Source organism: Emericellopsis cladophorae (assembly GCF_022114955.1).
Source record: "Emericellopsis cladophorae strain MUM 19.33 chromosome Unknown NODE_57_length_131511_cov_119_075376, whole genome shotgun sequence".
Classification (NCBI taxonomy): Eukaryota; Fungi; Ascomycota; class Sordariomycetes; order Hypocreales; family Bionectriaceae; genus Emericellopsis; species Emericellopsis cladophorae.
Window position 1 is genome coordinate 88,458 of NW_026250982.1, and position 27,045 is coordinate 115,502.

General features: G+C 54.5%; 6 protein-coding genes across 6 annotated transcripts; 4 read left to right on the forward strand and 2 right to left on the reverse strand.

Annotated features, from left to right (window-relative positions):
* Nucleotides 1-1,250: 1,250 nt before the first annotated feature.
* J7T54_000537 (uncharacterized protein) lies at nucleotides 1,251-3,425 on the forward strand (the record flags this gene model as incomplete). Its single annotated transcript, XM_051509266.1, has 2 exons — nucleotides 1,251-2,374; nucleotides 2,432-3,425. 2 exons carry the CDS (start codon nucleotides 1,251-1,253, stop codon nucleotides 3,423-3,425), a joined length of 2,118 nt encoding a protein of 705 aa, XP_051359737.1.
* Nucleotides 3,426-6,828: 3,403 nt separating this feature from the next.
* J7T54_000538 (Glucan beta-glucosidase-like protein) lies at nucleotides 6,829-9,198 on the forward strand (the record flags this gene model as incomplete). Its single annotated transcript, XM_051509267.1, has 1 exon — nucleotides 6,829-9,198. The coding sequence occupies one exon, from the start codon at nucleotides 6,829-6,831 to the stop codon at nucleotides 9,196-9,198; it is 2,370 nt and encodes a 789-aa protein (XP_051359738.1).
* Nucleotides 9,199-13,695: 4,497 nt separating this feature from the next.
* On the forward strand, nucleotides 13,696-15,511 carry J7T54_000539 (uncharacterized protein; the record flags this gene model as incomplete). The annotated part of the gene is made up of 4 exons (XM_051509268.1): nucleotides 13,696-14,190; nucleotides 14,260-14,638; nucleotides 14,969-15,243; nucleotides 15,416-15,511. 4 exons carry the CDS (start codon nucleotides 13,696-13,698, stop codon nucleotides 15,509-15,511), a joined length of 1,245 nt encoding a protein of 414 aa, XP_051359739.1.
* Nucleotides 15,512-16,062: 551 nt separating this feature from the next.
* Nucleotides 16,063-16,648, reverse strand: J7T54_000540 (uncharacterized protein; the record flags this gene model as incomplete). Its single annotated transcript, XM_051509269.1, has 3 exons — nucleotides 16,063-16,287; nucleotides 16,333-16,419; nucleotides 16,499-16,648. 3 exons carry the CDS (start codon nucleotides 16,646-16,648, stop codon nucleotides 16,063-16,065), a joined length of 462 nt encoding a protein of 153 aa, XP_051359740.1.
* Nucleotides 16,649-18,717: 2,069 nt separating this feature from the next.
* On the forward strand, nucleotides 18,718-19,917 carry J7T54_000541 (Fungal trans; the record flags this gene model as incomplete). Its single annotated transcript, XM_051509270.1, has 4 exons — nucleotides 18,718-18,944; nucleotides 18,994-19,118; nucleotides 19,183-19,417; nucleotides 19,467-19,917. The coding sequence occupies 4 exons, from the start codon at nucleotides 18,718-18,720 to the stop codon at nucleotides 19,915-19,917; spliced, it is 1,038 nt and encodes a 345-aa protein (XP_051359741.1).
* Nucleotides 19,918-21,035: 1,118 nt separating this feature from the next.
* Nucleotides 21,036-26,736, reverse strand: J7T54_000542 (uncharacterized protein; the record flags this gene model as incomplete). Its single annotated transcript, XM_051509271.1, has 4 exons — nucleotides 21,036-21,858; nucleotides 21,911-26,518; nucleotides 26,576-26,598; nucleotides 26,677-26,736. 4 exons carry the CDS (start codon nucleotides 26,734-26,736, stop codon nucleotides 21,036-21,038), a joined length of 5,514 nt encoding a protein of 1,837 aa, XP_051359742.1.
* Nucleotides 26,737-27,045: the final 309 nt, after the last annotated feature.

Here is a 27,045-nt window from a genome sequence, read left to right on the forward strand (position 1 = left end):
TACCAAGCATGAAGCGCAGCAACAGGCCAGGCAGCATGTTCACGCGCCAATCCCCGCGCCACTCAAGGATACAGTGGCGATCCTGACTGTACTTGAGTAGCCAGGTAGAGATGTCTCGAGAATGGCTGGATTAGTTTTATCAGAGACGTTCTAGGCATCGCTTTGTAAACATTAATACTACGCAGGGATATACATGTATAAACAGTCACAACGTGGTCTGGAGATTCAGCGTGCCCAACTCGGTCGGGATCCATTGATCCAAGGGGAACCCCCCTGCTCGAAATGAGATCATCACTGCAATTTCTCAAATAGGCAGCGCGAATCCCGGGGCAACAAAACACAGCGTGACATGGGTTGAGAACTGTGATCCCCGTCCAGAGAGGCTAACCAAATACCAAAAGAAGTCAGAGGCTTAGAAGAGACTACACAGGCTTGGGTGTATGTTAAACGGATCGACTACGTCAGCCAATGTCGCCAGCGGAGGCACCTTTGGCTGGGGTCTGGAGAAAAATTGGGCTCCTTGAATCCCGTCCCAAAGAGCCTACGTACTTTATAAATGTTGTGTGATGCTATCCGTGCTCCGTGGATTCTGGCAACACCAACGCATCGAAGATTCACTTTGAGGTAATTACAAAGTCTCATCTTGGTTCTTTTCACTCACCGACTTCCTTTTCCTTGAGTCCATGTCTCTCTATCCGCCGCCAGTGCCGCCAGTCCAAGCCCCAAGACTCCAAGACGAACAAAAAACGGGTCCTACACACAAGCGCACTGCTCTCCGCCCCTTGTGATGGCACCAGCCCCCTCCGGATCCAGTCCCTCCATCATGCCATCTCCAACCTCTGTTCGCCGCCAAAACTTTAATTTTTTTTCTCTTCCGACCATCCCTTTCCTCGGCATCGCCGTCTTAGCGTGCTTGAGCCATCTTTTTCTTCTTCTTCTCGAACGAAATATCATCTCTTAGCGTCCTTTGTCTCGTGCCTGTGCCTGATCGTCACATTGAGTTCTCGTAACACTCGTTGAACGCAAGGGGTTCTTGTTCATTGTATGACTTGGATCTCCAAATCTACCCACGCATCTTCTGTGTCTTTGCTCCATTTCGAACCCTTATTCCGGTGGCCCTTTGCGGCAACCTCGGGACGCATCTCTTCACCTGAACGACAGCTCATTCTCCGACGTCTATCCGGCAGAGCGTGCACCAAGTCGACCCTTGTCTGTCCAATTACGATCGAGTCAATTCGTAGATTGGCACAATGTCCAGCAACCACCTCTCGCCGCGCGACCCGGCGCCCAACGAGTCCATTTTCGGCGCGATGCCTCACCGCGAGCACCAGCCTACCTCGTCGTATCCATCCCATCCTCGTATGCGAAGCCTCAGCATGTCTCTGCCGTGGAAGAGACCCAAGACTCCCAGAATAACACTCGATGGCTTGCCGCAACAAGTAGGGGACCTGGCTATCGACGATGAGACGAGCGAGATCAGGGGCGCGATGGCGCGTCCTCGTGGGCTCAGCCAGGGCCACAGCCCAGTACACAACCACGGCTTCAAGGGGATGATTCGCCGGGCATCGACGTCTTTGCGCGGGATCGTCCATCGTCGACCATCCATCGCGGCAGCGGAAGGCGCGATCTGGGAGGAGAAGGAGCAGGCGGCAGGGCCCCCGAGGCCGACAACCTCGCATCTGATCGGCCCGCGCTCGAAACACCAGCATGGCGTTCGTCCGGTCCGATCCTTCTACGGCCTCAACACCACGCACGACTCATTTGCGAACGACGAGCGCCCAGCATACACCTCGTACCACACTCGTCCAGGCATGGGCGCCGAGCCTCCCGTCATCCCTTACCACTCTGGCGCCGCGGCCAAGGCCTCTGCTGCCATGCACAACGAGTATCTTGCCCGGTCCGGAGGGCTCTACCACAGCCCAGACTGGCTGATGCCGTACACTAGCGACGGCAACAAGGACGACGAAAGTGGTGTCGGTATCGCTGCGACGATCCCCGAGGCGAAGGAGGCATACATTGAGCGCGTGAATCCTGTCGCTCGTCTCCCTACCGAGTTGGCCATCCACATCTTCGCTCTGCTGGACGCGTCGACTTTGAGCAAGGCCTGCCTAGTGGCCTCCGAGTGGAATGACTTGATCAAGAACCAACACATCTGGCGGGACTCGTGCATGCGCGAAACAACAGGCACGTACGCCATGGGCAGGCCGATAGCTGTGAACGCTGGCCTGGGTCTTCCCAAGAATACTCCCGACAAGGACTGGCGCATGATATACAAGGTCAGGATGGATCTAGAGAGGCATTGGAGAGAGGGCAAAGCCCGCCCTACATATCTGACCGGGCACACGGACAGTATTTACTGCCATCAATTCGACGAGTAAGTGCACTCACGCCCTTGAGACTCGAGATGCCGGGTACTAACTAGGCTCCGTAGACACAAGATTATCACCGGGTCGCGCGACCGGACCATCCGCGTATGGGATGTCCACACTCACGAATGTCGCTTTATCATTGGCGCCGGCGAGTTTGTGCGACAACAAGGGGTGCTTCTGGACCAAGATGGCGAGCCGACACACTGCGCGACGGATTCCGACGGCAAAGTTGCGTCCGTGTCCATGCCGCAGCGCCTCTCCTACGACATGCACCACAAGGCCTCGATTCTATGCCTTCAATATGATGACAGGATGCTTGCGACCGGCTCATCCGACTCCACTTGTATACTGTACGACATCAAGGACGGCTTCCGCCCCTTTCGTCGTTTGCAGCACCATACTGCCGCCGTCCTCGATCTCGCCTTTGACGACAAGCACATTGTCACGTGCAGCAAAGATATTACCATCTGTGTCTGGGATCGAGAGACTGGTACGCTCCTCCGCCAGCTCCATGGTCATACGGGACCTGTGAACGCTGTGCAGATGCGAGGGAACACGATTGTCTCTTGCTCCGGTGACTTTAAAGTCAAGCTGTGGAACATTGACACGGGCAAAAATATTCGCGAATTCGTTGGGCACACCAAGGGCCTAGCCTGCTCTCAGTTCTCCGAGGATGGACGGTACATTGCGTCCGCGGGCAACGACCAGAAGATTCGCATCTGGGATGCGAACACTGGCGAGTGTCTCCGCGTGATGCGTGCCCACCACACGCTGGTCCGCAGTCTACACATTGATTCCGTCAGCGGGCGCCTCGTCAGTGGTAGTTACGATACGGACATCAAGGTCTGGGACATGAACTCGGGACGGCAGCTCCTAGACTTTCCTCACTGGCACTCCAGCTGGGTGCTGAGCGCCAAGAGCGACTATCGCCGCATCGTCAGCACAGGTCCCGATCCCAAGGTTCTGCTGATGGACTTTGGCGCGGGCATAGACGGCATCGATCTCTTGAATAGCGAAGGGTCAGAGTCTCACGGCGGGCAAGGCGGGTTCATTTGATCCTGGGAATTTTTTGCATGCAAGGTGCTTTTCATGCGTAGATTGACTTGTCACTGCGTCGGCAATTTTTTGGGGGTTGAGCGAGCTTTTCGGTTTGGTTTATTTTTTTTCTTGGCTTTCATCATTGCAGATAGACTGTGTTTACTTGGCGGACCAGCAGAGCTGGATTCTCCGTGGACGCCAATAGGACATACAATTGTTATTGCTGCCCGAACATCGATCGTACCACAACAGCGCAGCTAACAAGAACAAGAACAATTTGCAACGTTGCAAGATGCGACCCTCTCGGCATCAGTTCTTATGTTGAACGACACTGATCGAAAGACCCGAGATCGATGCCGCAACCGTCGTAGGGGATGTCATGGGGCATCCAGCCTACCAAGCCCCGACAGCCCAGAACGGCAGGAGATCAAGGGTAGCATTCAGATGGGGATGCGAAATTGCGAACAAAGGGCCGACTTGGGCAGAGCTAGTCAGGGCCAAGATGATGCTCTTAATATGAGGAAGGTTTTTGCTTCTGCCACCGCCCGAGCTCGACACGGCTTGAAGGTGCGGCCCGAATGGACCGCGGCCGAGCCATCCATCCAGTGAGCTTCCCGAGATGGTGTCGACTGCGCATGGGGAGGATGACCACATTGGCAGATGCAGCTGGTCAGGAGGACTGGACCTTGGGGCACGAGATGCGAACGTGTGAATACTTACGTACCAATTTCTAGAACCTGTGCGCTCTCAGACCGGCATCAATAATTATTCATCAGCCATTTGGACAACAGCAAGACGAGATGGCGATCGGCGCGCTGCATCACTAACTCGGATCACTTTATTACCGAGGGGGACACTGCGAGTCAGCGACCTGGATTCTATGCCGAGCACCGAGCAGTGCATGGACGGCGTCGAAAGTCGAAACTTTTGGAATAAGTAGACTAGGAGGCATCTCGCCGATTCACGACTGCGGAGCAGCCCTGCAGTTCAGGGTTGAAGATCCCCCGCATCGCGAATTGATGCCGCCGGTTGATGGTGGGCCACCCGCCGCTGGGGAATCCGAAGAGCGTGACCATTCATTCAGTTTCAGTTTGTAGTGCCAAGGCGTGTCAACTCCTCGACAGGATCGAGCACGGGGAAGAAAAGGGTATGGTATTATTGGAAGAGACCGTAGTCCGTAGGGTCGTGTGCGCGGGCTTGTCGTCGGCGCTTCCCAACTCCCCTGTGCCTTGTCCGTTTGGCTGGCAGCCACTGACCATTAATTATTAGTGGCTACTGCAAGAGCCGTTCCAATGTCTCAAGCATCGCCCGCCACGGCCCACGAGATCTCTGCTAGTGCCCGTGACCCTACTACCCGCCGGGCGATGCAAGCAACTCTTGTGGAATGCTGCTCAAACTCGTCAGCCCCGCCTGGCACGTGCTAAAGAGGAGATCAAGGGAGTGGCCAGCCACCCGGCAAGTCAATCATGGTTTGTGATGCGAAATCCATGGACTGAGGTACATCACAGGCGTTTGTTCCAGAAGCGGAGGCGGGCAGACCGCGACGCGGAAGATTGGATTTGGCCCTAGTCTAATCGGAATTAATAAGCTGCGCTAGGCGGTAGGCAATATGGGAGGTTGCTGCAAGGTACGCGATGAAGCTGTTTGGCGAACGATTGGACGGGGGGCGTCTCTATTGAAACAGGACTAGCCGCTCATAAGGGGCACCCACGCAGAGTCTCCACTTCCAACGACACCCAAGGGCGCTCACAAGCCAGTCCTTTTTGACTGACATTTCCTGGTCTCTCGCGTCATGTCTTGCGTCCTTGCATTCGCGCACTTGGCTACGCTTATGTCGTAGAAGTCGCAAGGGAGCCAGTATCATCAGCAGCGTCTCTTCCACCACCGCTTGGCGCTGCTTAATAGGCGTTTGAGCACCATCGAAGGAGAAGGATCCCAACCTCCACTCTTGGCGAAGAGCGCCGGCGGCAACATTGGAACGATCAGGGCTAAGCGGATTCATGCGAATGACGGCGCAGCGCGTACTACATGGCATTGTGGATGAGTAGACGTGCGGGAGCCGCTCATCGCATTGTGTGTCGGGTCTGTTTGAAACGCCCTTTGCTGCGGCAGCCAATTGTTTCACACTGTTTGCCTCTACAGGGCTGGCACTGAAGCTGGAAGCATGGCGCAAATGCCAGTAGACGCGACAGCGTCCGATTTCCAGCGCAAAAAAGTAAATGTGAGTTCTCGAATGGTCTGGCGGTACGAGTCGATACGTGTCCTATTTCAGGCGAGATGAAACCTGGCAAGGCAAGTGCCGTCGTATATCAACTGCCAATATCAGCGCCGCCTGCCTCTCACTTGCTGCTCACCTGCCACTTGCCTTCGTCAACGTCGACGCACCTTTCCTTCCTTCATTGTGGTACCTTCTCGCTTTTCGCGATATTCCTTCGAAACTCGCCCTTGGTTCTATTTTGCTTCACTTCACTTCACTGTACTGTACTGCACTTCACGGCCAACGATACCCGATCCCTAGCTTCGACTCTTTGGCTACGCTGCCGATCTCCCTTGCCTCGACGGCCTTCATTCTTTTCGTTTCTCTATTTGGATTGCCGGCGTGACTGGTTCCCGCCGAGTACTTGCACCAACAAAACCTGGTGGGTGCATTTCTTGATTCCTCTCCATCATCTCACATGCCATGCGCGTGCTCTTTGCATGTGCAACGTTGTGTCGCCCCTCCGCACCGCGTCTACCCATCACTAGCACTTATTCACCTTGCTGAGCCGCGATGTGATCTTTCGGCCCTGGAAGGAGCAAGTGCTTGTTCCAGCTGATCTTCAATGCGACGCTGTAGAGGTGACCTCGGGCGGATCGGCGGGCGCAGTAGCCCAAAGGAGAAACTGCATAGTCTCTCGGTCGACCCTCGTTCAAATCTTACCGTCACTCGTCAAAGTCGACTGAGGCCCCCATGGGGACGCGTCCTACGAACACACCCTCTGCTGCCAGTAATGGACGACTGCTGCATCTGAGAGTTCTGTGTTCCTGCGCGTGACCCTTGGCAGCATATGTTGATGCACTTTTCGGACATCATCTGGCGACACGTCGCTCAACGACTGGCGACTGGACCCCTTATGCTTGTTCACCACCGTCTCCCCAGGACTCCCATTCACTGTCGGTTGATCTATTAAATACCACTCAACCTCCTCTCACTCTTCTCTTTCTGTCATTGTTCTCATCCACACTATTCACTCCTCGTTCTGCTTCTGAGAACAAGGAGACGGTCTGAATCCCCTCGTCCTCTCCTTCCTATTTCTTACATGTCTCTTGCCGTGTCCTTTTGGAAACATCAACAACTTTAGCACTTACAGTGGCCTGACCTTTTCAGCATCAAAGTTATACTCAAATTCCCTGGTGGAAAACTTATACCTCGCTCTACATCATGATGGTCCTTTCGACCTTTCTCACCGCTTCGCTGCTGGCCCTGCGTCTCTTTAGTCTCGAGGCCGCAGCGAGTCCTGCACCGTCTCCGCAAGCCCAGGATGGCTCCGACGGTAGCGTTACTGCTTCCGACTGGTGGTTCGCCAACATTGAGCGCACTGGCGCTGTTCCTTTCGGCGCAGGTGGCGCCGACTACCCCGTCTTCCGCAACGTCAAGGACTACGGCGCTCTTGGTGACGGCACGACCGATGACACCGTGGCTATCAACGCTGCCATCACTGACGGCGGCAACCGTTGTGGCCTTGGCTGCGACTCTAGCACCACCACCCCCGCCCTTGTTTACTTCCCTCCCGGAACCTACGTTGTCTCGAGCCCCATTGTCCAATATTACTACACCCACATGATTGGCGATCTCCAGGACATCCCGACCATCAAGTCGACCCCTGATTTTGCTGGCATGGCCGTCATCGACGCCAACCCATACAATAACGAAGGCAACAACTGGTTCACCAACCAAAACAACTTCTTCCGTCAGATTCGCAACTTCAAGATCGATATCACTGCGCAGCCCATGACGACTGGCACTGGCATTCACTGGCAAGTCGCTCAAGCGACATCGCTTCAAAACATTGAATTCTTCATGGTAGAGGACCCAAGCGAGGCGAATGTGCAGCAGGGTATCTTCATGGAGAACGGTTCCGGAGGCTTCATGACCGACCTCATCTTCCACGGCGGTAACTATGGCGCCTTCTTTGGCAGCCAGCAATTTACTGCCCGCAATCTCGAGTTCAACAACTGCAAAACCGCCATCTACCAGATCTGGAACTGGATCTGGAACTACCATGGCCTCGTGGTCAAGAACTGTGGCGTTGGAATCGACCTTACGTCGGGCGGCAATTCTCAAACCGTCGGCTCTGTCATTGTCCAGGACGCGACCTTTTCCGACACGCCAGTTGGCATCTCTACCCTCTACGACCCAGGCCAGACCGGCACCAATGGCACCCTGGTCATTGACAATGTCGACTTCTCCTCCAACGTTCCCGCTGCAGTGAAGAATGGTGGAACCGGGGCCACCATCCTTGAGGGAAACCAGGTGGTTGAGTCATGGATCCAGGGCCGCGCCTACTCTGGTTCCCAAGGCGAGGCTGTTCAGGGACCCAGGCCTGGGCCTAGCAAGCCTGCCGCCCTTCTCGACGACTCTGGCAAGATGTTCACTCGCAGCAAGCCCCAATACCTTGACGTCCCTACCTCCAAGTTTGTATCTGTCAAGGCTGCCGGTGCGGTTGGCGACGGTCAGAGCGACGATACCGCTGCGATCCAGAAAACCCTTGACAACCTTGCCGAGGACGAGATCGCCTTCTTCCCTCATGGTGCATATATCATCACTGACACTGTCCGCGTCCCTGCCAACATCAAGATTGTCGGTGAAATCTGGCCCATGCTGATGGCTGGTGGCGACACCAATTTCCAGGACCAGGCCAACCCCAAGCCCATGCTTCAGGTCGGCCAGCCCGGCGATGTTGGCAATGTTGAGATTTCCGACTTCATGATTGAGACCAAGGGGCCCCAGCCTGGTGCTATCCTCATGGAGTGGAACGTCGAGGGCGCCTCCAAGGGCTCCGCTGGCCTGTGGGATGTTCACTTCCGGGTCGGCGGCTCCGCTGGCACTGACCTCCAGTCGGACAAGTGCTCCAAGACACCCAAGCAAACGACCCCCGCCGACCCGGAGTGCATTGGCGCGTTCATGCTCATGCACGTGACCAAGTCCTCCAGCATCTACATGGAGAACACGTGGTTGTGGGTGTCTGACCACGAGCTCGACCGCAGTGACTTCAACCAGATCAACATCTACAACGGTCGCGGTATCTTGATCGAGTCGACCAAGGGTGCGTGGCTGTGGGGAACTGCGTCCGAGCACAATGTTCTGTACAACTACCATCTGCAGGGCGCTCAGAATGTGTACATGACCGTCATCCAGACCGAGACTGCCTATTTCCAGGGGAACCCCGACGCGACCGTCCCCTTCGACACCAACCCCGACTTCTACGACCCCGACTGGGCGCACTGCGACAGCGACCGCTGCCGCAAGACATGGGGCCTGCGTGTGGTCGACTCGAGCGACGTCCTCTTCTACGGCGGAGGCATGTACAGTTTCTTTGAGAACTACACTCAAGAATGTCTCGACACGGAGGATTGCCAGGAGAACATGGTCGACATTGTCAACTCGGACATTAAGATGTATGGTGTCAGCACCAAGGCTAGTGTCAATATCATCTCGGCCAATGGCGAGGGTCTCATGACGCACTTGCCCGATAATGAGAGTGTGTTCTGCGCTTCCCTGGCGTTCTTCGAGATGTCTGGGTCGGCATGATTATAGGAAAGCACAGTCTTTTGAGGCGAACAGGGGCGGCACATGAGCCTGGATGCTTACTGGCTGTTGGGAAGGGAAACGACTGCCACTGCGACGACAAACTAGCAGTACCTGCTTCACCAGTACTGGTATACAGAACATGGACGCAGTAGCAGAGTTGTATATATTTATGGGAAAGCGAAATATACATGGAGTTCAACTCTGCCTCTCTTACTCACCGTTTCGTGATCGACATGGCTTTTGACAGCTGTCAGCCTGTCACTGTTTGGAAGAGATCGCCGGATAACCGCTCCGCAGACTACTTAGGCTAGGATATCAATATTTTCCGCTTTGTGAGCAATTGGACGCCAGCATCAAATTCGGCAAGGCTTGGAAGCCGACCAGGCAAGAAACTGCTCATTGGGTGGGTTTTTAGGTGGAGAATCGTCGTCGCTCATAGACCGGCCCTATGTAGTCTGGTTAGACAGACAATGACAAGTTGCAAGCCTGACCAGAATTAAATAGTATCAAGTACAATGCTCTGGGGTGTGCCCCCTGTGTCCATCCGTTTGTGGCCGCTCCTTGAGTATGACGCGCGGTCTTGGTACAAGGAAGCAGGCTGATGCGGACGATGAGTGGACATGTCATTAGTGAGTCGACGATCGGATGTTTCAGCATTCTTCATAGTCAACGGCCACTTTGTAAGCAATCGGCCGCCACTGCAAGCTCCCAGCCTCTTTGGACTTAATCGAGATCGAGCCTGGTGACCGAAACGTGCCGCATTCTCCCCCGTCCAGAAACCACGCGGATGGGGAATGCGTCGAGCGCCTGCTGTGGCCGTGGATCCGCCTAAGCCATGCGCAGAGGCAATAGAGCTATAAGTATGGGCGTCATAGTACGAAAAGATATCATGATCTAAGAACCTACCCCGCTCGGCACTAGGCTTAGTGTGTTGAAATTCATGCGTTCCCCTGGGTGTATTTGAGAGGGGCAAGAACACTATGCCTCACTAAGGGTAAAAAAAAAGGAGATAAGGGTCTTAAAGTACTCGCACCTTGACCTCAGAGGTCCGCGGTCTCGAATTCCGTGCCTATATACTATAACGTCGTTGCCTTAGCATGGCTAGAACAGACTAATGGAGGCGATAGCTAGAAGTACTCGGAGGACTATATATAGCTTGCCCCACAGAGAGGCACGAGCAAAGAGCTAACGCCGCGACTAGACTCGATAGACATAAAGGTCGTCCTATTACCCCTTTCGTGGCCTTAGCGGCCGCAGCCTGCGTGAGGAAACCAGATGTAGGCCTTTAGGACGTAAAGATAAGGGAAATCTTTATCGATACCTTATATACACTGAAGCTCAGAGATTATAACGAAATCGAGCGACTTAACCCGGGGATAGATATTGATAAAATTAAGCCGTCACAGTATACCATCCCGTACGTAGGTGACGTGGATTGGCCGGCGACCTGGTTTACCTTATCTTGCATGCCTACCCTAATACTTGACGGGCGAGCCGTTTCTGCTACGCCCACGGCCGACCTGGAGGCCACGTCCACGGTTCCTGGTATAGCATCCTCCCTTTTAAAAACAAGATCCGCTCAAGAATGATCGTGATAACGAATGGGATTGGCCGACCTACTCTCTCTTGTTTTTCCCTTCTCAGATCGAGTACTTTTCTCGAAGCAAACGATAGTCCCTCCCTGACAGAAGCTTAATAGAACATGGCCCGTCACCGCCTTACGTGACACTGGCCAGTGGATATCACAGCTGTCTTTAGTGAAAGAGATGATCCCGATTGCTGCAGCCATGCAAACATGTTCTGGGAAACCAAGTTTCCCGCCCGGCAGCTACCGGTAAAGACCAGGAAGAGTTCGCCGAAGACGAGAGTCTTCTACCTAGGCTGTAGGTTGTATCCACGGTATAGATACACTGAGACCTGGTCATTTCATCAAGGACTCCCAGGACATTATGCTTTCGTCATGTATCAATGCCTACAGTATGATAGTGTTGAGTAAACGCAGCCTCTATTTGTTAAACTTCAATAAACGTACGCTTTGTGCCGGCTGAGTATCCTAAGTATAACTTCGCCGATGTGCTCTTGCTACATGATTACCTGCAAAAGGATATCCCCTGTGAGCGCTTACTGCGACCTAGGGCATCATCGACCTGTTGTCCTTCATCGGAGTGGCTGCATCAATAGAATCCTGGATATTCAAATATCATGCGCTCAACTGACCAGCCTATACATGTGAACATTCTCATTGTCGTAGATATCTAAAGAGCCATACCAATAGTTACCGAGGCAGAACTCAAGTTACTGACAATCATCTTCTTGTCTTGAAAGCACCAGACGCGGCACGCGCATGTTTCCAAGATATACTCACCTCGAGAAGCACACCCAATAGAGTCAGAACCTGCGGGAGGCCGGTTTCTTACTTCTGTGACGTGGCCGCGTCTCATTAGATGGCCCTGCAGCGTTCGCTGCATGAAGCCGAGGAGTTGGGTGTGATGGTGGCAGCCTCGTCAGTTGACATGGGCTCGAACCGCGAGCACTGTCCTTCTAAGCTCATGGACATCTCATTGTACTCTGAAGAACTTCTTTCTAGGTATTCACTTTCGTTCCGTCGCCAGATCTCCCAATGGACGTCCAAGATGTATCAGGTGAGAACTGGCTTGGTCCGGCTCTGCAGCAATGGCAGCCGAGCGCAGCTCGAGCACAGCGGCGAAAGGGTGAAATGGTACGCGATCACCTCCCACTAATTCGGCTTGCGTCTCGGTTTATGGTAAAATTACACATAAGTTCTTGTGTGCAAGGGTCGGCACTAGGCAATGTATCGATATCACAGCTCCTTCCAACATACGCCCCTTCCGTCCGCTCTATTGGCGAGCTTGAAGATATTGTCATTTCCGAAATGAGGCTTGAAACACTTGGGCGACCTGCGGAGGCCTTTTCAGACGCCAGACTGGGTTACGATCCTTCCGCGTTGTCGGAGAAGGGACTCTACTCAGAAGCGCGAGCTTTATATGAACTAGGGAACTTCGAAGACATTGTCATTACGGCGGCGGTCCCTACTAGGGGTACGAAGGCGGCATTAAACGTCACGCGTTGAGGTTTCCTAACTGATATGGTGCCTTGGGCATTCTTCCAGCTCTTTCAGGCTTACCAGAGCCTAGCGCCCGAGGTTTGAATCGCTGCAGAAGCGTTTGCTGGCGTCGCTTGTAGTATCCTGGTGGGTCAAGGGGGGATTTGGGAAGACGAAGTCCAGGAGTTCATGTAGCTGCAGAACGAAGAGTGCTTTTGAAGGCCAGTCGCATCATGATACTCTCTGGAACGGCAAAAGACTAACGGGCGGTTCCGGCTATCGAAAGTCCGCTGAGTGGTTGTCGCAAACATAGTGCGGCCAACCTGTGTTTGGAAACTCAACGAGGGAACCTCGATATTGAACACGAATGGAATACGGTTGCTTGATGTAATGACTATGAGCGTGATCTTGTGCAACACATATCATCATCTTCGCAATCATGATCTTGACGTAGAAAATACACCTACCTTGCTACTCTGCATGGTTCACATACATTAGAGAGGTCTCTTCACCGAGCCGGGCCAGGGTAACCCTAGTGTTGTCTGATAACGGACTAGTCTAGGCCTCAATGCTTGATGTTGTAGCCGGCTCATTTCCATTACAGAACATATGCCGAGAGACCACAATCCTCTTTGTCATTCCGGAGGCGGCAGACTACACTATACTGTCACATAAAAAGGACTAACCTACTACTCCCACTACTTCGGGTGACTCGCACCGCGGCGCGGCCCGTGCCAGCGCCATAGCAATACCACTGAGCGTAGTCACGTAGATACGGCACGAAAGCTGCGGGGTAGAAGTGCAACAAAAGATGCCCTCTTGTGACTAGGGTCAATTGATAAATTATTGTCAGACCCAACCGGCGGCCCCGCCGAACAACGCCCTTGTCAAGGAGGGATTCAACACCTTCCTTTTGCAGCCTCAAGCACTAATCTCGCAATGATATTTTCCTCGCGCTCAGTATAACTTGGTTCTAACCATCCAGCACTGTATTGACAGGTTCGGCCTTATCGTGAGCCGCTTCCTTAGTGTTGTAACCCTATTACCAACAATTATCATACTCTTGCTAGGCATCACTTGGTAGATGTGGGCACGTAGGTAACTTTCCAAGCCAGAACGTTGTTTCAGAGATGACTTTATACCAAGCTCCCCTGCACACAGCTGATGGCGAATCGACAATAGCGCACAGTCCTACTGTTGTATGGCAGGCCAGTGACTGCCTCAATCCAGTCAATGCTTTGACTGGTCAGGCTGCACATTCGGCCCACAGCTGCCCTCAAAAGGCAGCATCTTCGCGCTTTCGCGTTCTTCCTCTTTTCATAGCATCAGCATCTTCTTCAGATAGAGAATTCATCTTCTCCCTTCTCTCCTGATCAGTTGATCATCATACCTACTAAGCCACTGATACCCCTGTTTCCACACCGTGGATTGGCATGGCGGAGCCCGACGCGTCGGCAATTGACATTGCGAGCACGGCTGGAACTTGGGTTGCGGCTATCCTGGCTATCATTGCACTTGTCGGCATCATCGGCCCATGGCTGGCACTTCAAGCCGCGCACAGCGACAAGAGCCGCGCTCTGAATGCCGTACGCGATCAGCCGCAACGCTATGTCACTAAGGGTTTCAGTATTGGTGCGCACACCACCCTCTTCCGCCGCGTCCGCGTCCCGGACCTTGCTCCAACTTATGGCACGAATAAGGCGACTGTGGCCAACTTTGCCAAGGGTGTTGATTTCAAGGACCGATTGTTCTTCGAGTTTCCCGATTACAAACAGTGGAACACAGGATGGGCGATGCTGGCGGCCGCTGCGGAGGCGTACAACTTTCACCGTCCCCCTCCCCGTGATGGAGACGAGCCGGTACTGATGCCTCTAGTCCGCGCTCAAGGGGGCACTGTGGAAGTGATCAATTCGCTGTCCGCCGTTGTGGTGAGCAAGCATTGGGTTCTACTATTTGGTTTGCTCGGTCGTTATAGTTCATTTTCGACTCATCGCCAGTCTCTCAGTCCCGAGGGCATCTTCTCCCGCCAGCCGGATGGCGCACCGCATTTGGTCGGAGGGAATACTGAAAACTATGGCGACTCGGACGACGATACAGCTTCGGATATCAGTGTACCCGAGTCGTACAAGACAGACGCTAGCCGGCGCCTCGCCGTTCAACAAACCGCTGCCGGTGTTCCCGTTCGCTATCGGCTGTTTCAGGGGCACCATGGTATTTGGGAGCTGTCAAGTTCTCGTCTCCCCGAGATTACTGGGTTCACCGGGCGTTTCCGCTCTCTCGGGCATCAGAGAGGCAAGTGGACGTACCAGACAGCTCTTGCTTACTACGGTCGACATGCCAAGGAGATAGCGGAGCTACTGGGGGAAGACTACGCGGGTGAATCGAAAGCCGTTGAAGTCGAGCCATTGGGGGTTCTTTTCTGGTTGGCGAACGGATTTATTCCGTATCGCTCTGGCTCGACTTATGAGGTCCTTTCTTTCGTTGACCCCTCACGAAACAGCGCCGGCAAACCACCCGACGAACTACTAACCTCCGAAGGAGTGGCTCGTCGTGGGTCACACACGTACAATTTCGTACTGGAAGAAACTTCGGGGGTGTCCCAAGACGTTTACAACAGCGCAACGGTACTAAATGAGGTCGATTGGACTGCAAAGCGCTGGGTTCCTTCTGCCCACCCTGTCACTGATCATGGCGCATGGTACACAGTGCCCAATGGCGGCAAGCTTCTTCTGGACGACATATCACACGTCGCGTGGGCGTGGTTATCTCTCCAGTGGCATGAATGGGGATACCTGATCTGGAAGTTGGAGTGCAAGTATTGGACCAAGATTATGCAATCGTCGGCATCGCTGCTCCTGGACGACGTCTATTCTGTGCAGGTCTCCGCCTTTCTCGATAAACTGGTCCCTGATGACGACCAGCAGAGTAGTCTACAGGCCATATTTGACTGGGACCCCGAGTCAGGATACCACCCGATCAAAGTAAAGGAGTATGTCCGTTTCGAAAAACACATAGACTCGCTCATCTCGGAAAATCTGCGTTGGGCCAAGGTTCCTCTCGGGGTGCTGTTCATGCTGAACGGTAGTCTTACAGAAAGTATACGTACCCTTCTTGATCCTGCGGCCTCAACACCGGAGGCGACGCCTGCCATAGTGGCTCCTCAACCTCAATCGTCGCCTCACTCTCAGGGAGAGCCGGTCCGTGAGGCGGAGCTGGTTCCTGCGCCGCCGCAGCCAGCACAGGACCTGACGCTCATGGGGACTCTGGAAGATTCTATAGATATAAGTCGCCCATCTTCTCTAGAAGATATTCCGGAGTCAGATCCAGAAGAAGATTCGATTGCAGGCGAACCTGGTCCTGCACGACCGTCGTACACTGCGAACCGCTCCATGACAGTCCGTGAAGAGAACATGAGAAACCAGCGGGAAAGAAAAAGACTTGAGAGACGAGAAAATTCGACGGGAAAGAGAGGGACTTGTCGTAACTTTCGCATCATCAAGGAACGACAGAGGCTGGCTCTTACGTGGGATAGCCAAGAAGCGCATATCACCTTTCACGATGGCCTGCCAATGCTGAAGCTAGACGAAGCGAGCACTTTGGAAAAGGAAGTACTGCCCAAGCGGGCGATCCGACAAGGCCTGCCCACGGAAGGACTGAGCATTACAGAGAGAGATGCAGTGCTAATATGTTTATTGGCGGCTGCAAGGTGTGCTCTCTGGCTAAAGTCTGACGACTCAATGCCATTGATCAAGTTTGTCAAGAAACTTGATCGTCATGTCTTTGTCATGTAAAGTAGCAACTCAAACGAACGAGAAGGCGAGCGCATCATGCACGGCGTTATTATCGCTGTTAGCGAGGTCTATATAACCGATCTCGGCGGCACCGGATATGGACACGCAGAAGATACCACCGCCGCGGGAGATAAGGCGGGTGACCCTAACGTTGGTGGTAGTATACTCGCTATTATCAAGCCGGCCGTTCTCGTGAGCGAAGCGGAGGGCGGCGTAGCCAGTGCCGCGGTAGACCTAGGCGCCGTTAACGTTGGTCTTGAAGGTCCCGGAGCCGGTCACGATACCTTGGGCGTTGCCGTCGCCGAAGGCCGCGCTGACGGCGCCGGTAAAGGCCAAGGCGGCCGCGACCACGGAGGAGAGACGGAACTATATGGTACGTGGTGGGACAGCGGCAATGATGTGTTTCAGCTTCGCGTGGCAAGGGGGGATCAGTGCTAAGTTTTACAATGCCCGCATGCTCTGGGCACTCTAGCCCCGGATAGGTCGACGGAGCCTCGATCGCCGGCCAGCTGAAGGGCCGTTTCATGGTGTTTGTCGGGCACTCTACGCAGTTTCGTGACTTCGTCCCGGCGGCGAAAGCGCCTTGGCGGTGCATATGCAGAATGAGCGGAATGCGGACTCGGCAAACCTTCTGCTTGCATGGCTTGCGGTACAGGCAAGCTAGTAATAGATCAAAGTGTGGTGACTGCTCCCGCTGTCCCAACCCGTGTTTGCGTGGATTGGTAGTCGATGTCAATCGTCGATATCATCACTGTGTCGTCACGGGCGTTGCGGTTGCGCAGCATCCAGGTGGACTGCGCGGAAGGAATCCCCACTCGGGAGTGGTGGGGGTACTCAGTCAGGCCACGGGCCACGGCCCACCACTCAAGTAGTGAGGTAGGTAGGTGACCGCAGGTCTGTATCAGTACATTGCTTATCTTTTAACACTGGTCATAATGCCGTCGATGGGCCTGGAGTTGAATCACTTGCATGCAGACGCACTGGATCTGCGATCCAGTGATTGATTGCGTGCGTACAAAGTTCATAACTTGCATGCTTGGTTCACCGAGATAGCCTTGGCCCAAGGCAGAGCGTAGTCAGAAAGAATGAGCAAGAGGCCTCTAAACTGCTTAGCTGACGTAAAGAGTCAAACCTCGGTACCTTGTGTACTGCTTTTGACGTTTCCTGAGCCCCTTGAAGCTTGCCGACCCCCCTTCACCGTGATCGATCTTCACTCTTCTCTCCACTCCTCACACCAACATCGGGATGTTGGTCTGTCGAGCTCAGCCGTGCCGCATAATTACACCGTATTGATCTTCAGCGCGAGCTACTCGATGCGTCGAATCAGGCCCGCCATCGTGATTTGCTCGTCGTAGGAAAGCCTCAGCGTCTGGGATCGGACATGACAGAATTGGAGACCTGTCACAGGTGAATGTACGATTCCCATCCTCTAATGTGTGCCAAGTAGTCGGAGATACGCGCACTTTCGTCATCTCTGTTGACACAGCTTCCATAACGCAGCGGCACTGCATTTGGTTCAATTAGGCTTGCCGTGTTGCACCGAAATTCAAGAATCGACAGCCAAGTCTCCGTTTTCTTCTGCTTGGATTTCTCTAGAGAGCCATGGGTAAGAACAAGTCGTACAGTTCCTGTCGCTTTTGTCGACAAAGGCGAGCTCGGGTGAGTTCTTTCCTATGACACGGGCAAACATCGCCCACATGCCCAGTTGGAGGCTTTCCAGCATCGAGAATGCTGGCTTCGCAAACAATTGCGCTCACACCATTGCTTGCTTTCGCACTAACACACCCAGTGCAATGGCAAGGAGCCATGTCAACGCTGCGAAGAAAGCCAGCGAGATTGCGCATACGACGAAAGACCTGCGGAGTCCAAAGAGAAATTGCGAAGCGAACGAAGAGCTCTCCAAGAGCGGGTGCATGCCGCCGATACGGTGTTCCAAGCCGTCGCACAGGGTTCGGATCGAGACTTTGCCCTCAGAAGCCTCCAGCAACACGTTCCAGTGGAGGAGGTCGCCGCCCAACTCGAAGAGAGGTTCCGTCTCGATAAGCATCAAAACAGCTTATTTACCGACGCCACGCACACGAAGGACAGTATAAACAACAAAGGAGTGACTACCCAAGCATTCCCCATTATAGATGCGTCCCCTTGCGTCGTAGGGGTGTCTTCTGATGCACAATGCCAGGAACATCTGTGGCCTCAGGTACAATCTGGGATTAACAGCACGCCCACCAGCAATCCCAGCATTGAGGCATCGCAGAGCCAGGGAGATTATAGCAGTACCCTCGGGTCACCATACTCTGTGCAGTCGATGTTGATTGGGTCTTCCAACAGCTCCCAGTCTCCCATAAGTGGCCGACAACCTGAGCAGCCAAAAGCAGAAGCCGCAGGATACGCGAAAGCGGAGGAACGCGAAAGTAACATCCCAAACATTGGTCGAATGCCGATGCCGGCACTCCAGGTTCGCGACTTGATCGATAGGTTCTTTGCAAGGCAGTATATCCCTTCATGCACAACTTTTGTGAACAGGGGCAAACGTACTGTTCCCCGGCTTTGGTCTGTGCGATGTGCTGCCTAGTCTGTCGCAACCGTAGTGAATTGACTTTGAGTGACAACAAAGACGAAGCGTTGAGAGACCGCTTCTTCACCGAGGCGTGTCGCTTTTTCAACATGGACACCTTGTCGGATTGTTCTCTTCCAGATGCGCAAGCCCTAGCGCTGCTGGCGCTGCACGAGTTGGAACGAGGCAATCTAGATTCCTCCCGTTATTACAGCGATCAAGCAGTCCGCCATCTTCACGCCGCCCATGTTGCGATAGGGCCAGAAGCCAAAAATGACGATGCCGTCCTGTGTGCCGTCCGGAGGGACGTCCTCTACGCCCTCATCTCGCTCGCGCGGTATGTCAAATCTTTCAGACGTCGCTGCATATACTGATCCCGCACTCAGGATGATTCGACTCGGGATTGCTCGTGTAAAAGACGCGACCAGTTACGCTGTCAAGCGTCAAGCGTCCACCGGCACGGACATGATCAACCCGGTTGGGTTTCATGTAAATGCCCAAGTTGAGCAGCGTGAGTGGCCCTGTTTCGGTCGCAGCTTTGTCTTCTGGCAAACGTGAGATTGACTTCGATGCAGTGCTCAGCTGGACAGAACCTCAGCCTTTTGAATTCTCGTCCGCGTCGTTGCGCACAGGACCGGCATTGAGCCAGCTCACGACCTGGGTGTATTGCTTTTCGGCGCGAGCCCAGATATACGTCGATGATGTGCTTCCTGAGTTGCTTCTGGATACATACTCCGCATGCCTATCCTGGTACGCATCCAAGCTGCAGGCCAGCAAAGGCCCAGCCGGCGGCTCAGGGCCTTTCGATCAGTGAGCACCTTGCCTGCTATCCGCAGACGCACCACTAACCCAGATGCAGTATGTATTATCACTTCTGTGTACTGGAACTGTTCCGGCCGTTTTGCGATCTGCAATGCGTCACGATGCCCGTGTCTCCGCGACAGATCTGCCAAGAGTCAGCCGAGGCGGTCTTTGCCATGGCGAAGGCGTGCAGGGGTGCCAAGTTCGATGACTTTGATCTGCCCTGCTTTGTGCCGCTCTTTCTGCACGCGGCTGGCCTGATAGAGATCGATATTGCCGAGGGTCAGGCTAGAGACCAAGGTGTAGACATGTCGACGACAACTCTAGCATCGCAGAGCGACCCCTGGCTGTGGCTTGGAGACGCGGTCGACCCCTTGTCCCTAGGCAACAAGGCGGTGCAACAGCTCACCGAATTGTCCAGCCGTTTCGAAGTTGCGCGGAAGTTGGAAGCGGCCCTGCGCACAGCTTTGCACAACCGGGTTGGATCGGCGGAAGACGCAGCGAGGTGACGTGGTCGCTCGGCATGACACTCTCCGCATTCCGGCTTGTTGATTTGTCTTGACGTGGAGGGAGCGCAGCAATCGTAGATGAACAAGCATAGAGCCGAATGTGTGGCGCGAAGCGTGATGCTCGAATTTGCTGGACGTGGTCGGGCGGTGGAAGAGAAGGAAGATGTGATGATAATGACGGGGTAACGGGGTAACGGGGTATAGACAAGCCAAGGTAATACACCTTTTGTTCCTCCATGGTGAAGAAGGCTCCCAAGGGAAGGAAGGTGCCACCGCAATCTGCGGAAGGTGGAGAAAGACAGTCTGATATCCAAGGAACAGACAAGCAAGCCTTGCTTGGTACCATCGCCTGCCTGACAAGTATGATGTGTAGAGATAACCAGAGGCCGGCTGGTTGATCAGTTTCACGTTGAGAGCCACATATAATCTTTGGGCTGAAGGGACTAGCGTTCGCAGAATGGTACCTAGTACGCATCTCGATAGATACAAGCGTGAAGAGCGCACGACGCCCGAATCTCGACCAATGAAGTGATTATTAGATCAATCCCCAGTCTTCGGTCCCAGCTCTTTCCAAGATAAATGTTCGCCACACGGGCTGGTACGTGGAAGGGGGCCCAAGTCATCTCGTGGTCATCGGATGTGATAGGTTGGTTGACTTTGACTTGATCCGACCGACTCGGTATGTCTAGCTAGCCTGCATTCGGCGTTTAGCTACGGAGAAAAAATTCAGCGAATCATCTTGACCCTTGCTAAGTGGCTCACTATAATAGGGCGCCTAGGTAACTGTCCGACAGGCTATGTTGCGACTGTCCCCCTGGCCCCTTCAGTCAGCCTAGTCAGAGTGGAAAGGGGATGGCGCACTGCACAACAAAACGTCGCGTAATTCGCCGCAACGATGAGTAGGAAGTACAGTATAAATTCAATGAACCGATATATGTACAGTAATTTTCAATAGAGGCCGCTCGTGATAATGCTCATGATGTCCCAACCCTCTCCCTTTCGCTTCTACACAGTTTCCGTGCAAGTACACTAGATTGGATCCAACCGGTATCATTCATTGTGTGTGGTTTTGTAAAACTGGGCCGGACCATCTTCTCCGCCACTCAAATTGTCTCCCATCAATCATGCCGTAAGTTATTGCTATCACCCATGAGGTTCATGTGCATGATCGCGTCCTGCTCCCACGAGTGTCGGGAAGCGGCATCGTCCCCTCCCCAGAAGTCCATGCCTTCACGCCCGTCTACACCAGGCAATCGGATCTGTGGTGCTACGTGGCCTTCCCCAGATCTCGATTGGGGCTTCGGTCCGACCGTTGGTGGCGGCCCGTGCTCATCGTAGCGCCGGGATTCTGTGTGATTCTCTTCACGACCGCCTTGTGCCCGTTGTTGCGGTGGTGGCTGCCCTTGCCAGCCGCCACCGGCAAAGAAGCCCTCGTAATCCCGAGACGGCTGCAGACTCGTTGGTGTCTTGTCGGCGTCGTCTGGTAGCATGCCCATGGGGTGTGGCGCCTGGGACATGTCGGCAATCCTGCCCATCTGCTGCTCAAACTCCTCCTGCTCCATGATCCGCGGAGCTTGCTCCACTTGGCGTAGGCTTGACGCACCGGCAGCGCCTCCAGAGCTGCGGACACTCATGGTCGAGTGTCGCTGCGTTGCATCCGCTCCATCCTCGCCCATGGCAGAGGGGTCCACGTCACGGATCGCAAACTGAGCCAACGTCCGCATCTTGCGCGACACCCAGTTGCCCAGAAGCTTGCCACGCTGCTTCTCCCCGAGACGCGATCGGTAAAACTCTCCCTTGCTGACAAAGGCAACGATATCCACGATAATCTGGTGTTCGCTGAGGATGGCGTTGACAATGACGGGCACCAGCGAAGCCAGATAGGACCGCCTCGACACTTCCACCAAGACAACGACGAGTCCGCCGGCCTGGAATACAGCACTGTTGCTTTGTTAGCGAGATCCCCGCCCCAGCCAGTTCACCGTAGACTTACCATCCACCCGGGACGATTTGACGGTGGCAACGCTCTACAGAATACTCAATGTCCAAGGGGAAGTGGCTGAGACCATTGATCTCAAAGGTTTCGCCAATGCTCCCAATGACAAAGAGAACCTGCATGTCGACGAGCGCACCGCCAGGACCAATGGGTCGACTGATGTTGTGGAGGAAACCAAGGTCACCTGTGCGGATATATTGCGCGTTGGGATTGCCATCCACCGTCCGACCGTCGAATCGCTCTGCGTCGAACGCGTCCTTCGACCCATAGAAGGACTTGACGCAGGCCTCAGAATCCACCCAGATCTCTCCATACTCGCCCTCGTGACAATGCTCCCTGCTCTCTGGGTTCACAATCGCAATCTGCGTGGAAACAGGGACCATGCCCGAGTCCTGTATGAGAAGAGCATTTGGGTCCGTTTCAGGGTCGACGGGCATGATCAGTCCCCGGCGAAGCGCCTTCATATCCAGCCAAAGCTCAATGGGCTCGATACACATGTACGATCGAGACGCCACCATCGGATTCAGGACGTGAGAGTAGATGGTATTGATAGCGGTCCTATCCAGCCCAGCGGCCGCAAAGTGTAGGCGGACCTTTTGGAACACATCGACACGTGGGCGACCGTCGGCGGTGATCATCAAGTTCTTGAGCTCGTGCAGGGTGAAGCCCTTGGCCTGCATTGTGGCCATGGCATGGTCCAGCATCTGTGGCGTCGCATACGTGTCCTTGATCTTATAGCGCGACAATGTGACAAAGAGCGACATTGGATTCTGCGCAAACTCGACAGGTGACAGGAGGTAGGTGGGCGTGCCAATGTAGATACCCATGAGGCATGAATGTATAAAGCCCAGTCCAGTAGTGCTCCGGACACATCCAAGGACGGGGCGGGAGCTCGTCATCTGGCAAGTTTCCTTCTGGACCTTGCACATTCCCATGATCGTGTCATGGCCAAGTTGCACAGCAATGCGGCGTTGGTCCGGTGTCCAATATGTCCAGACAATGACGGGGTATCCTGGACGAATCCATGCTGGATCGATAGTGAACCCCAGGTCACGGAGACCGCTGCTCTGCTTTGGCGGCTTGGTGGTGTTGTACGTGGGCGGAATGTTGATCTTGAGCACTTGTGCTGACTGCTTGATGTGGTTGGCGACTGGCTTGCTTTTAAGAAGATGGTCGACGTCCTGGTTGACAAGAACAGCCTTGATCTTGTAATCCGAGATGATGTGCAGGTACGCCGGGACGTCCTCGTTTAATCTATTCTGATCCAGCGGCGCCATAGGAATGATGACTGCTCCAAGGTTGATGCAGGCATGTACAGCAAACACGAAATCTTCCGAATGGGTGTACATGAGGACTAAATGGTCCCCTGGTCGGACCTTGACCTTGTTCTTGAGATGCATGGCCACCGAGGCCACTCTAATGTCAAATTTTTTCCAATTCAGCCCTTTACCCTCGCGACCTCGGCCATCGATCGTGCAGTAGGATAGTTCCTCGGGCTGGCGAGCCACTCGCCACTGGATTAGGTCGGTAATGCAGGAGAAGTTGTTGAGGGGCGTCGACGTGCGGTCGTCAATCACAACCTCACGACGGTCGATGCCCGAGTATTGCTTCTCGGCGGGGTGCAAAATGGCGGCACGAGAATCGGAGGCCAGTTGCGACCAGATGCCTCCAATAGGGTCAACACCCACTGGCAAGTTAAGCACAGCGTGTTCGACGCCGAACTTTGTGTGCACGCAGGGCAGGTTGCCTAGGTCGAACTCACGACGGCACAGCATGTTGCCAATCTCCCGACGTCCGTTCTTGATGACCCGGGGGAGCGAGTTGGGCGCCGTGATGAGCACGCAGTACAGTCGAAGGTGGTGCTCTTGCATGAGCACTTCCATGCAGCGCTCGGCAATGGAGTCTAGCATAGCCGTGTCGATCTGCCTGGGAGGTCCTCCTGACGTGGCTGGCGCCGTTGAGGCCGCCGACGTCTCGACCACGACCACGGGAAGATGCTCATCATTGACAAAGACGTCGAATGCGGAGCAATCAAAGATCTTGGAGACCTTCTTCACGATACTGACTACAATGTGCTGCACAAAGAAATGCCTGTACTCGGCAACCTCGTGCCCGTGCTCGGTCCATTCAACCTTTTGTCGGATGCGGTCTTCATACAGGCCAAGGATGAAGATCTTGCCTTGAATCACGGTGCCGAGAAGACCGGTCCGCAGGAACTCTGGCTCGACGGGCGTTGGTGTCGGCTCCCCAGGCTCAAACTTGTAGGGTCTCGCATGGAAAATGGCTTCAGTGTTCTTAGGCTGTGCCCAGAAACCACCGGAGAGGGATGGTGAGTCCACCCAGATTTCACCCACAGAGTGCGCGGAGGCCAGGAGGCCAGTCTCGGGATCCACGACTGCCAGGGTCGCGTCTGGAATCGGGTAGCCGAAAGCGCCTATACGTACGGCACCGGGATCGTTCTCGGCCTTCTTCCTTGCCTCTTCACCCACGGCCAGGACGACAACCTCGTTGGTCTTAAGAGCCTCGCGATCAAGCAGCACCTCATTGACCTCTGTGTTCGATCTTTGCTCAGTCTTCTTAGTTGTGTTTCCGACCAGAAGACTGCCAAACCCGGTAGACGGCGCGGCAGTATCTTCTCGCTTCTCGTCGTCGCCTTCCTCCACGCCAGAGTCCTCCTCAGACCCCAGCTCGAGGTTCAATGGCACTCCCATGCGATGCTCGCCACCTAGCCAGTCTCGCATGCTAATAATCATACCACCGTGTTCAGGCAAGCAGAGCATCGGCGCCACGGCATCCCTGGCTCTGGCGTTCCTGAGCGGGCGCAGCCACCGGTCGGCCAGCACTTCATGAAACTCGCTATCCACAGTCAATGTGTCAATCAGACACAGTTTTATAGCTTGGAAATTCGGCTCCACCCCTTTTTTGAAGTTTCTCGTCGTCATGGGATCTTGCAGATAATTGTAGACTGCACGCTTCAGACCCGGATAGTCGGCAACCAGTACTGTCGCTCGGTACTTTGTGATCAGATATGCGTAGAGACCAGGCGAGTCTACCGCCTTGTTGTCGAACCAGACATGAGTATGGCCACCGTAGATGTTCAGGAGGACTCCAAGGATCATGCCGATTCCCTGGCGTGGATCTAGGTACGAAAGCATACGCTCACTCCCGCCTCCGCCGCCTATCAGCTTCCCATTCTTATCTCGTAACGATGGGTTGAAGGTATCCCCTTGGCCGTTTCGAGGGATTGTCGACACCATGGCGCTGAGGCAGGCCATTTGATGCATGATTGTCCTGTGGCTAAGCACGACGCCACGCAAATCGCCAGTAGGAGCTCTGGAAAACTCAATGTACGCCAGGTCTGGGGCCGTCAAGGGAGGTACCTCATCCTTTCGTTTGGGGTGATAGCTGCCAAATTCATTCGTTTTCCACCATTCGACACCTTTGGGCCACGTTAGTTTCTGAGTCGTGATATCGCGCTGAAAGGCCTTGAGGTTGTTATCCGTGGTGAGAGCCAAGTGCGCTTGCGTCGATGTGAGAATGTAGTTGAGTCGCTGGTAGTCTTGCAGGTCGTTTATGGGTACCGCTACGACGCCAGCAATGAAACAGCCCATGAGTGCAATGGCGAAATCAATAATCTCGCTGTCCCGGTACACAAGAGCGACGCGATCACCTCGGTACAGCGAGCTCTTGTCTCTGATGACCTGCGCAACCTTTTCCGCTCGCGAGGCGAGCTTATCCCAAGTGACGGATGCAGTTTCTTTTCCTTTGCTGTCCAGAACCCAGTATGCCGGAACCTTGGGAGTTGTTCTGGCCCTGTGGCGGAGGATGGCCGCCATGTTGTCGAACTTTGACATGGGCGTGTTGGGATCATGAGGGTCGTGGATCGCAAACGGTACCTCGCGAGGTTCGAGTGGGAGCTGGTATTCAAGAGCCTCTGGCCCGGGCAGATCGTTGGCTGTAAGCATTGGAGGCGCCATGGCGGCCGTAGGCGAGAATGGGTCGTTCAAGGAGTACCGCTGCTGGCCGCCATACTCGCCGTGGTCGGTCGACTGATTCTGATCATAATGCTGCTGGCCTGCAAAGTCGGAAAAGAATCCCTGCGAGTCGAGCAATGTGCCGGTTCGCCCATCGTATTGTTGTGCTGCTTGATAGTCTTGTGCCGGGTAATCGTGGTATGCGCCATGCTGTTCCGGGTTGAAAGCATAGTCGCCCGAGACCATGGTTCCGCTTCTTGAGTGCGCATCGGTGGCGCCCGCGCCAGCCGTCAGGAATAGGGAGTCGCGTTGCGAGATCCCAGGTCTGTCGTTGATCGGGCCTGCTCCTGGGCGCAGGAGGGCTGGAGTCGCTGATCGCGACGCATGAAATGCAGGACTTTCGCCGTAGGAGGATTCGGGTCGGTATACTGGGGAGCCCTGCTCGGAATCAAGCTGACTAGCGCCCATGGAAGCCCGGGCCGCCGCTCTGTGACCGTCGGATGGCTGATATGCGGAGGCATCGGGGTCGTGAAGTCGCAGGCCACCTCGGTGTGGTTGCGGTGGTTCGGGCTGTTGCTGATGCGGGGCGAAGTTGTATTGCGACAGGAGTTGCGCTCGTCGTTTCTGAAAACTTGAAGCCAGTCAGTATTTGAATTCAAGGCTTCCGCTTCGGGTTTCGTTTGCTGACCCCTTTTCTGTGATGTCTCCTTCCTGGAGCGAGACTGATTAGCCATTGCAGTGCCGAGGGCAGAGACAGAGGTGGGATGGGTGAATAGGGGCCAGACGTACCTCGAGGTCTCGCTGAAGCTCATTGAGCCTGGCTTGCAGCTCTGGATCCATTTCCGCCATGGCTTACAAAGTCCTCGAGTGCAATTGCGAGGCGCAGCCTTTGGGGTGGTCAAAACAGCAAAGCACGTGCTGACGCGAGCGGCAGCACAAGGAACAGCGGGTGGATGGTGATGGATGGACGGGTGTTTGATGGGGGGACTGGAGGACGTCGGGAACTGGATCCACCGACGTCGGGGGGCGGACGGGCGGGCCTGGCAATCAAGTACCGACACGAGGAGCTGTCGACTTGGGCTGACTGCGTGCTCACATCCAGAAGCCTCAGTCTGTAGGTGATTTTTATATGCTTCCTAGGCAGGTTCAAGCAAGCTA